We start from the raw sequence: 10,395 nt of genomic DNA, 5'->3' as shown, positions 1-10,395 counted from the left end.
ACAGCCTTTTATCTTTACCTTTACAGTTTCAAATGTAAGGAGTGAGACTGATTTCTGCCATCCCTGGTTTGCTTTTTATGGGTAACTCCTCTGCAACTCAGCTGTCAAACCCATGTGGATGCAAGGATAAAAGCTTATAAGCCTCCCAAAATGGAGTTGAGATGAGATTTCTGTGAGCCATCCATGTTTCGTGGCTTTTTAGCATATGGTAAACATTATCCCCTGAGGAGGGAAAAGTCCCTCATGGCAGCTTCTCCCTACTGAGTTCCATCTATGCTGAGCTCTCTCATGCAGGCGCAAAGACTGCATTGCCAGTGGCATAAGCAGTAGCAGGAGATGAAGATGTTGAAATCATATTATATTTATTACATATATGAGATATAAAAACAAATTACCAAAATAGTATCATTTTTTTTTTTGTGAGTCCACAGGACCTCGAAAGAAAAATACATACGTAAAGCAGACTGATAAGACTTATGACTTTTCTGGTCTTGTATGTCTTCCTTTTCTTTCCCTTCACTCTCATGAACAAAATACACTCTATGCAATGTGGTTTAAAGATGCTTTACAGAAAAGATATATTTTAGTGCTGAAAGCTGCAGTAGACTGTGCTATATTCCATACTGGTGTTAATGAGGAAATATAATGGCCATATATATATTGCAAACAATAACACAGAAGAAAAAAAAAAAGGTCAGTTTTAAATACTAACATAAAAATAAAATAAACTCCAGGCCCACCATGAATCACTGGGTTGTGATACAAGAATGCAAGTCCTTTCTGTTCTCCGCATCCACAGGCAGAGTTTTTCTCCTCTGGAAATTGCATTTTTTGTCTCCAAGTCTCTTCTCACACTGTTGCAAAGTCTTGCTGGAGTCCTGCCCACGGGGTCCAAGTGCTGGTCTGAAGCTGAGACTTCAGTGCAAATACTTTAGCTTTCAGATTGTATCCTCAGATACTCTGAGTGGCCAGTGCCAGGCCGGCCTTTCCCTTTATAGCGTTAACGCCGTCCAACTGGGGGGGATCTTCAGGAGTGCTTCTGTTTCAGGGAGTTTTTTTTCCATGTGCCACCTTCAACCTCTTCTTTCCCCAACACAATTAGACTTCCTGCACAGTCAAGTGGCAGGTAGTAAAGTGCTTTATACAATGAAATATTTACACTAGGGCTAGGTTCATTTTTTTAACACTTCAAGGACAAAAAAAAGCTCCGAGGTGCTGCACCCTCTGGAGCTGCCCCTTCTCTGGGGCCGTGCGGGGGGTGGAGACCCAGACTCTGCCCCGTGCTGCACTTGTGCCAAGGCAGAGGGATTGGATTCACTCCGGGAGCTCCATCTTCACCAGCACTGCCAGAGAATGCAGCCCCCGAAACCTTCAGCGGGGTGACCAGGTTAAAAGCACGTGGTGCTTGATTCTCCTTGGCAGGTGCTGCGCCCTAACTTGAGGGAGGGGTTTAAAAGAATGGTTGTCACTTTTTGTGACTGCCTACCACTTCGGCCCTTGCCTTCCTCACAGCATCCTCTGGGAACCTCTGGAAGTCACTCCAGATCCATGCTGGTGGCACTGGCAGTGGTGTTTTGCTTCTCAGCTCTAGCTCATGGTCACGCCTTCCCTCTCTAGGGTGGCAATTTAGTCTAGAGTGATCAGTGGCTTCAGAGGAGTTTCCCCAACATTGCACTGAAGTGAGACAAGTGTCTGCCCTTCCTTTTGTTTCCCTCAACATAACAATGAGCCAGGCTCAGGAGAACACCTGGCAAGGAAGCTACAGGCAAGTGAATGAACATTGGCTAGGAAGAGTTAAATTAGATAGTGCCTACAACTCCAAACACCTTGCTACATGTTTTGGCACTATTTTCTTACATTCCAGTTTTCATCCTAGAGATCTTCTCTCTGTGAAGGCTGTTGCATTTTGTGCATAAAGAAATGCCCTTAGGCCATCGTGCACCTCTAGTTGCAGTCTCTTTTCAAAATCTCCAGGACCTTTCTTCCAAGAGCCGACTTCCACTGATGGACAAAACTTTTCATGTTGACAACGAGTCTGCCTGTTCGGGTGTCCTCATGTCCTGCCACGAGGTACTCCAAGCCTGCAAACCAGCAGAGCAGTTAGGGACTGCACACCATGACACTCAAGTGGCCTACTGATGCTGCAGCATCAGCCTGGATATCTAATCCCATGTCAAAAAGCACTTATATGACGAAAGATTTATACATATTGATTCTCTCATGTGTCTGTATTTCTGTACCTCTGTATCTATCTGGATGTGGCACTCAGTGCCATGGTCTAGCAACCGCAACGGTGGATCAAGGGTTGGACTCGATGATCTCTGAGGTCCCTTCCAACCCAGCCAATTCTATGATTCTATGATCTATGAAAAAATTATCTCTGTGGAATGTCTGTCAGTGGCATGCAGCATACAAACTTTGATTTTCTTGGCTGCTAAATATAAATGGAAGCTGAGGTCTGGGGGCTGCACTATGAGTTTTAAAACATCACTTGAAAACTGCTATTACCTTCATTTGGTGGCCACCTATCTCACCTTTTCCTGAAAATACCTATGCCTGGAAATCAATAGGTTCAGAACATTCATAACATCATAGAAGCTGAATGATTTGGGTCAGAAGGGACCTTAAAGGTTATCTAGTTCTAATGCCCCTGTCATGGGCAGGGACACCTCCCATTAAACGAGCTTGCTCCCATCCAGCCTGGCCTTGAACACTGCCAGGGAGGGGGCAGCCACAACTTCTGCACAACCTGTGCCAGTGACTCACTACCCTGACACTAAGGAATTTCTTCCTAATGTCTACCCTAAATCTACCCTCTCCCAGTTTAAAGTCATTGCCTCTTGTCCTATTGCTACATGTCCTTGTAAAAAAATCCCTCCTCAGCTTTCCTGTAGGATGCCTTCAGGTACTGGAAGGCTGCTGTAAGGCCCTTCTAGAGCCTTTTATTCTCCAGGCTGAACAATTCCAACTCTCTCAGTCTGTCTTCACAGGAGAGGTGCTCCAGCCCTCTGATCATCTCTGTGGGCCTCTTCTGTACTTGCTACAACAGTTCCAGTCCTGCAATGATGGCACAGGACAGCCCAGTGCCAATGTGTTGCTTGAAATAGCTGGTGCCTCTTTGCAGGCAAAGGCAGGTCAGAGGAGAGGCAATACTAGATTTGTAAGCATGAGCATCCCAGAAGAGCCTGAAGGCATGGTAGTCACACTGAAAAGAGATACCTCAACTCATGCCTCCACCAGATGTTTTAGAGACATGACAGCAGATTCTGGCAAAGCCTTGCTTGGTGTCAAGAAGGTACCAGAAGGGGCTTGAGTGTGGACCCTCAACATCCAGCTGCAGGGTTGGACCCAAGCATCCAGGTCTGTGCTTGGCTCTCAGGGCACAATTCAAAGAGCACATGGAGCCAGTCAATAATGACAAACAGGGAGTCAAAGTGAAGCTTTTGGCTTGAATTAGCTAAAGAAGCACTGCCACAGATCCCAGCAGCCAAAATGGGAACAATAAAGAGAATAATCCCCCTGTGGCAGGAGGAGCTCCCTGCTAGGCTGCCCATCCTGCAGCAGCATACTTGGCATACAGCAAGCATGAGGTACAGCCCTCCTGTGCCTCTTCCTCCTCCTTGCACTAGTCCAGGGAGCACCACATGGTGGTACAAAATAGCCCAAGGGAGGTGGTCTCTGTCACCCTGCTCCTTCCTGGCCACAGTGAGGTGTCTGCTCATGTTTTCTTGGGTTTTCATTTTGTAATTCAGAGTAAAGGGAGAGTGTCCCCAAGCTAAAGGTCACGCATGTTTTTCTTTAATTCAATACAATTTCTTATCTACTTGATCTGAGATTTTGGGCACACACATACTCTCTTCTGCCAAGTAAACACAGGATATGTGTATGGCAGTATCCTCCTTCACAAGACATTCATTTTGGTGATGTCAGTCTTGCTGTTATAAACATCACTTTTCAAGAGCTTCCAAATCTATCTCCCTTGAGAGAGAAATGTGGCACGCACCCTCAGAGAGCAAGAAAATATTGCTGTGGTTGCTGACTTGGTAGGGCTTTCTACAGTGTCAGCCTGGTGTTAGAGAAGGGTAAAACCAAATGACTGAGGTGTTGCAAGCCAGGACCTGCAGCTGTGTGTTTTGTCCTGTTCTGCTGGCAGGCAGCTCTCTGCTTATTTGTGCCAGTGCTGGGCAGAGCTGAGGAGGGGAAGAGGCTTCTGTTCCTTTGCAGATGGCTGAGGCCTTTAAACCTTTCAGCTCAGTGTCCTCCAGAAGTCCAGCTGCTTCTGTGGGTGAGTGTGGAGGAGAAAGTGTGCAAGGGTAGCGAATACCATCTCACAGAAACTTAAGCACACATCATCTGAAAATAACCCATGGAGATTTGACAAATACTTTGAGTTTTTATTTCTTGTCAGAGCCTTTAAGATACTATCCTCCTTTTGGTTTCCTTTTAGTGCTGTGAAACAGGACAAAAATATGTCTATATTTTATTTTTGTCTTTGGTCTACTCTATGATTTTGAGAGATGTGATGTCCATTATAGCTATATGTCAGGAAATTATGTCAGCTTGGCTTTTTATCCAGCTGTTATTGGTTTATTCATCTGCAGGCCACAAGCTCTTATTCTGAGAGAGGGTGAAATCTGCTAATATTCTATATTGCAAACCATTCAGAAGAGAATGTGCTAGCTAAAGAAAATGAGATTTAAATAATATCTGGGATCCTTTTACTTTTTTTCCCTTTGAAATTACTGAGTCTTAAATATACACTCAGTTGGTATTTTAAAGTTTCCCATTAGGACAAAACTTCACAACTTCTTTTCAACATGAAAGCTGAGATTATTTGATACTAATGGGACTCCAGCAGCTGCATGTCAATGCCAAACTTGGCAGTGTAAATCATGAGAGCTGGCAAGGGGGTAACACCTGGATTGCCTCTAGTGTATCTTCACCCTCCCACTGATGTCCAAGAGATCTTCATCAATTCTGTGATTGCTGCTTTTTACCCCCCACTGGGAAAAATCATTGAAGCTCCTCTGAACTTACTGAAGATGCAAAGCTGGTTGTTGGGTGCAGGGCTGCCCTGCATGCTTGGTGTCTGACACCTTTCATGGTGTTCCTTCATGTTCTTATTAAGGCAACTGCATCTGAGCTTTCCTGCTTGCCTTTGCATGGCGTATGGAAAAATAAAACACCTGTATCTATTTAATAATAGATTCATGGTAAATTACCCATGTCTAAAAGTTTACTGCACTTAAACAGTAAGGTCGTGCCTAATGCTGCTGATTCATCCAACCCTTGTACCTGACAAGACTTCCCCATGAAAGCTGTGCTATCACAGCAGCTTGCCTTCAAAGCCAGAGATGGTCACTCTGGTTGCAGCAGACTGCAAACATTTCATTAATTAATAACTTTTTAGTGTGATCCAGCCTCACAGACAGCCCTTTCCTTCCAAAGAAAGTTTCTAGTGCTGTATACATACAAGATGCCTCAGCATAGAAATCGACCTTTTGATTGGTGATTTCCAAGTGCTGTGTGTGCCTTGTGGAAAGAAAATCCTTTATCTGAACTAGCTGGTAACTGCTGGTTTATCTGAGTGGTAAAGAAAGGTGTGTCAGCTGGAGCTTAGCTTTGTTCTATTTAACAAAGGACTGAGTCTGAGTCTTCATCTCCTCCTCCATGCTGGAGGCTGCATGCATTGTTTAGCCACCACTGGCTAGACTCCATTTCAGTGAAAGAAGATGAGAGAAAAATTGTGAAGCCAAAGCTGCCATCTCACCACATGGAAGAATGTCTTCCAAATTTTGTAGATGCAAACAAGGGTTCCTTTCAAAGAAACATTTTCCCTTGAGTTTAGATTAGAGCTTCAGCACAGTATCACAACTCAAATGAGATTTAAATGCTTTTTTATGGATTTAAATTAGCATTAGGTTTGAAAAGATATGCCATGTAGTCATGGAGTTATATGCACCTCCCTCCCTCTGGAGACAGACCAAAACTGGTAAAGCTGCCAGACTTATTATGTTTCATAAAGAGAACTGTATGTTTGAAACTCTATAGAACAAACCAAGTTTTTCTCCACAAAGTTCAAATTTGATGGAGATTGCTATTGGAGTCCAGATGATGTAACAGCCAATAACGTAGTCAGTACTGGGCTGCAATCTTAGCTCATTGTCATGAGGGGACAGAGGGTTAGGAATGAAACCTGTACAGATGTGGCAGGGAGGTACTACTCAGGAAATCAAACCTACCAGGATTGAGGATGGGACAAGTGCAGCCTCTGTTAGTCCAGGATTCAGGGTAGAGTGTCCTCTTGCCCCGAAGGATCTTTAGCTTTGTAGATTTCAAGACTTTCTTGATCTTCACATTGACTTCTGCATGGGAGCCTTTGTCATGGGCTGACAAGATCTTTGTCTTGATCACTGGGAAGACATAAATTCAAATGTAGGAATATATAAAGTATTTACAATGGATTTACTAAACATACAGTGATGCTTTACTTAGTGCTTAAAGTCTGGAAGCTCAGGGAAACCTCTCTTCCTACTGCTTGCCCTCCTGAAGCTCATGATGAGCCCCATAACTCATCTATCCAGTCTGGCTGACACCTTTGCATGCTGAATGATGAAAGGCTGGGAAGCCAGAGTGCACTTTAGATAACGTTTATGAACTTGGGGTTTCTGTGACACTTTTATTATTATTATTTCTTATCTCTTGCAAGACTGAACACAGTCACTATTGCGGCCAGGGAGCAAAGCAAAGAGAATCATATTTTTTTCTATTATTGCTACACCAGAGCATTTCAATAGCTGGCGGCCCCTTGAACTTCCCTTTGTAGGTTGCTCCACAGCCTGCAGAGGTAGGGGTTATCTGTTTGTGCAGTTTTTACTTCAGTGCGAGATGAAACAGGTGCAAGAACCCCCTGGAAGTCTGTGAAGCAAGGGAGTGCTCTGCACAGCATTCCTCACTCTGCTGAGGTATGAAGGAGGTGGTTCATTGGTACTCACCGGAGAGGTCTTGGGAAACATAGGTTCCTCCTCTCATTCATTTAATTCCAGGGGAGACACAGAGAATACAAATCACCCCATTGCAACAGCTGAACTTTACTGACAGGGGGAAGATCACAGAAGCTGCTGGAGCTGCTTTCTCTGTGTAGCAGTTTGTGTGGTGATCACTGTACCACCTTTCATTAACGCCAATTCAGATTCAGTAATTTTTAGACTGTTCTTGGGGCACCTGGTCTACAGACAGAGCTTTAGTAACTCATTTTTGGAAACAGTGCTTTCCAATCTGTCTTGGATCTAGACAACCTCTTAGACACCTTTTCAGCTCTTGTCCCCTTATGATTTTGGCACAAGAATATTTTGGTAGCAAGAGAGGCAGGCAACAAAGCAACATGCTTTGCTAACCTTGACTTGGCAATACAACATCTATACATCTTAAAAAGACCAAAGATCTCTTCCCAGACTAAGTGGTCCATGGGTGTGGAGGGATGGAATGGTGCACAATATAGCACCTCTCAATCTTTACATTTTTGTAGCTCCTTGCAGCAACTCCCTTTACAGCCCTTCCACCTCACCCGAAACTCACCATAGGTGTACTTCATCTCACAGAAGACCTTGGGGTTCCCTAAAACTTGCTCTTTACATTCGCATTTACCTGGGGAAAAAATAGAAAGCAAATGGCTGTGGATTGTAATTAGAAGATGGAAGCCTGTGTGGGCAAAGCCTGGGACCTGCTGGATGTTTTCAGGTGGTTCACAAGTCTCATGCAAAAAAATCCCTGTTTTCAGGTTCAGGCTGAATATACAATTTTAGTCCAAGGGCAATTAATCCTTGTTTACAATTTGAAGAGAAGGGAAACAAAGGCCTTATTATTTTGCCTCAGGATGCAAATAACACACGTCTTTCCCCATGGTATTTTCCACACCATAATGTACCAGACAAAATTTTAAAAGGAAATGTTTGCAGAGGTTAAGGCAGACTAATGACTTCCGTGATCTTAGAACAAAGAATAACATGATACACTTATTTACGTTTAAAATGAAGTTGGCCAGACAAATGATGGCTCTTTCACCTCTATTAACTCAATTATTGTATATTGGAGATTTTATCACACTGCTTTCTGAAAATGCAGGAAATTATGCTCGCCTGCTTGCATGCAGTGATTGCAGGGGAGGACAGCTTGATGCTGCACCACAGAGACAAAGTGCCTCATAGCAACTTCATGCAGCACCTGCCTCCTCCTGACTCGGGGGGGAAATAAAAGCTATGGTTTCAGCTGAAATGCCAGGCAATCTCAGATCACATTGAAAGTGGCAATTGGTGCCAAAGTATTGCGGCTGTAGGGGAGATAAGTTTTTATTTGGAAATTTCCAGTTCCCTGCCCGTGAAGTGGAAAAGGCCACCCTCTACATAATGTTGCTGATTTGTCCAACCTGTAGCAGTCCTACTGAGTACAAAGACAGATTTAAAATGATTAATAAAATAAAGAGTGTTCAGCCTTGAAATTCAGAGCTGGGCTACAAATTCAGGTAAGTAACTCTTGCCTTACCAACAGCTAAATGCTGGGTGCAGGCTTTCAGTGTGGAGCACCTGCCTAAAGTGTTTGCACATCCTCATATTGATGGGATGAGCCATAAGGCTCCTCCAGCTTGTGGAGGAGAATTAAGTGGTCACCAGGACATTAACAAGGAAATGTGGATCCCTTCCTGCAACTTCCAGTTGCCTGCAACCAACTACAAGCTAGTGCAGAAGACTGTATGCTCACTGCTGGCAGGAGGGATGGGGCAGGGAATCATGTGCAAAGGCACTGTCCTACCAGAGTGCCGGAGTGCTGAGAAGCCCTGCTCATCCTCCCAGCCCCAGGTGGGCTCGCTCTCATTGATCATAGCCTGGAAAGGAGGTGTTTCATGGTGCCAGGTCACATCCGAGCTGTTAGGGGGAAAGGGAGATGGTCACCCTTCATCCTTGAGTCAGCAGGAACATTACCAACATGACCTCTGGGCGCAAGGTGACAGCACATCTTAGTGGTGTTAAAAGCAAGGGGCAGTTTTTTAAAGTGAACAGGTTGAATGTTTTCAGAGTGGAACATGAATCCATTGTGGGTTTGGAATGTGTTATAGGGATTTATATGCTATAGATATAGCAAGAAGGCAACATATAAGATGAGGAGAGTGAGGTATCATTGAAATGTGCTGCCTTTTAAAAGTCAGCCTGACTCTTAAGTCCAGTGCAGCCAATGCAAGCTGAGTTGCAACAATATTAACTGTTTGTTCTCCTCTTATTTAGATCTCCCTGTGGCTCATATTTTGCCCACAGAGTGGAAGCATCAGTGAAGGTTATGGAAAACTACCCACCTATTAACACCAGAGCCAATACTCCAACCCCACCATTGCTTTGCCACGGTGTGCCGGGCACCCAGGCAAACCGCAGCCTCAGCTCCCACTCCATCCCCAATTCCCAACCACGCCAACCACCTAATGTTTGATACAGTGGATGCTTTTCAGACCGCCTGCCATGCATAAATGGGGACGGAGCGGTGCCTTCCCTGGGATGGAGATGCAGGGTGGGTGTTGCTGAGGCTGGGGTGCCCCAACTCACCTGCTGCTGAGGCAGTCACCGGTGCGGGGGTCGCAGCTGCGGGCGCAGTCGCAGGGACGGCAGCCGTAGGCCCCGAAGCCCCAGTATCCAGGGAGGCAGTGGTCACAGCGGGGCCCTGCCACCCCAGGCTTGCAGGGACAGTCACCCGTGCTGGGGTCACAGAAGGTGCGGGGTCCCAGGGGGAGGGCGGCCGATCCCAGGGGGTGGCAGGAGCAGGCTGTGGGGGACACCGCGGGGAAACGGAGAGGGTTAAAAAGCTCTGTGGGATGAAAGTGCTGCTCTGCGTAAGGACAGGGATGCTTCTGGGCTTTTTTTAAACTCTCACCTGTGTTAAGTCTGACCAGAATCTCCCTATAGAAATGGTATGAGTTGTAACTTTTGTGAGGTATCTTAGTCTACCTATGCTGGTTTCACATTGTGTTTTGCCAAACAGGACTTTATTACTTTCTTTGTAGCATTTGGACTCCAGTCCAGCTGAGTAGCCAGGGATATGCCTGGCTCACAATGATGTTCAAGAAGCTGTGGGTGCTTCATTGCAGAAATGAATCAGAGCATAACTGCTTTCTAAAGTAGTAACAACTGTCTTGCATCCAGGAGGTTAAGAAAAAACCCTGAGAATTTTAATTAAAGTGGAGGCTGAAGAAAAAAAACAAACCCTCTGTCTGATTTTCTCTTAAAGCTATCATTTCAAAACAATAAAAGAAAAGGAAGATATTGATGTTTTAGAGATACGCTTTTGTATATAGCCTGGGATAGAGGTTTGCCGAGTGCGTAACAGAAGTGACAGCTGCTCTTTTTTACCTCC

The 10,395-nt window shown here is 44.9% G+C and overlaps 1 protein-coding gene across 1 annotated transcript in view; it reads right to left on the bottom strand.

Annotated features, from left to right (window-relative positions):
- Positions 1–421: 421 nt before the first annotated feature.
- Positions 422–10,395, bottom strand: part of NTN4 (netrin 4) — a 48,428-nt gene continuing 38,454 nt past the window's right edge. The window contains exons 6-10 of the mRNA XM_030469042.1: positions 9,591–9,807; positions 8,809–8,921; positions 7,579–7,647; positions 6,243–6,413; positions 422–2,081 (exon numbers count right to left, since the gene is read on the bottom strand). Coding sequence (XP_030324902.1) covers positions 1,945–2,081; positions 6,243–6,413; positions 7,579–7,647; positions 8,809–8,921; positions 9,591–9,807 — 707 coding nt within the window. The 3' untranslated portion in view covers positions 422–1,944. The remainder of the gene's footprint in view (positions 2,082–6,242; positions 6,414–7,578; positions 7,648–8,808; positions 8,922–9,590; positions 9,808–10,395) is intronic.

The sequence above is a fragment of the Calypte anna genome, chromosome 1 (assembly GCF_003957555.1).
Source record: "Calypte anna isolate BGI_N300 chromosome 1, bCalAnn1_v1.p, whole genome shotgun sequence".
NCBI classification, from domain to species: Eukaryota; Metazoa; Chordata; class Aves; order Apodiformes; family Trochilidae; genus Calypte; species Calypte anna.
This window is presented reverse-complemented; position numbering and strand designations above follow the sequence as displayed.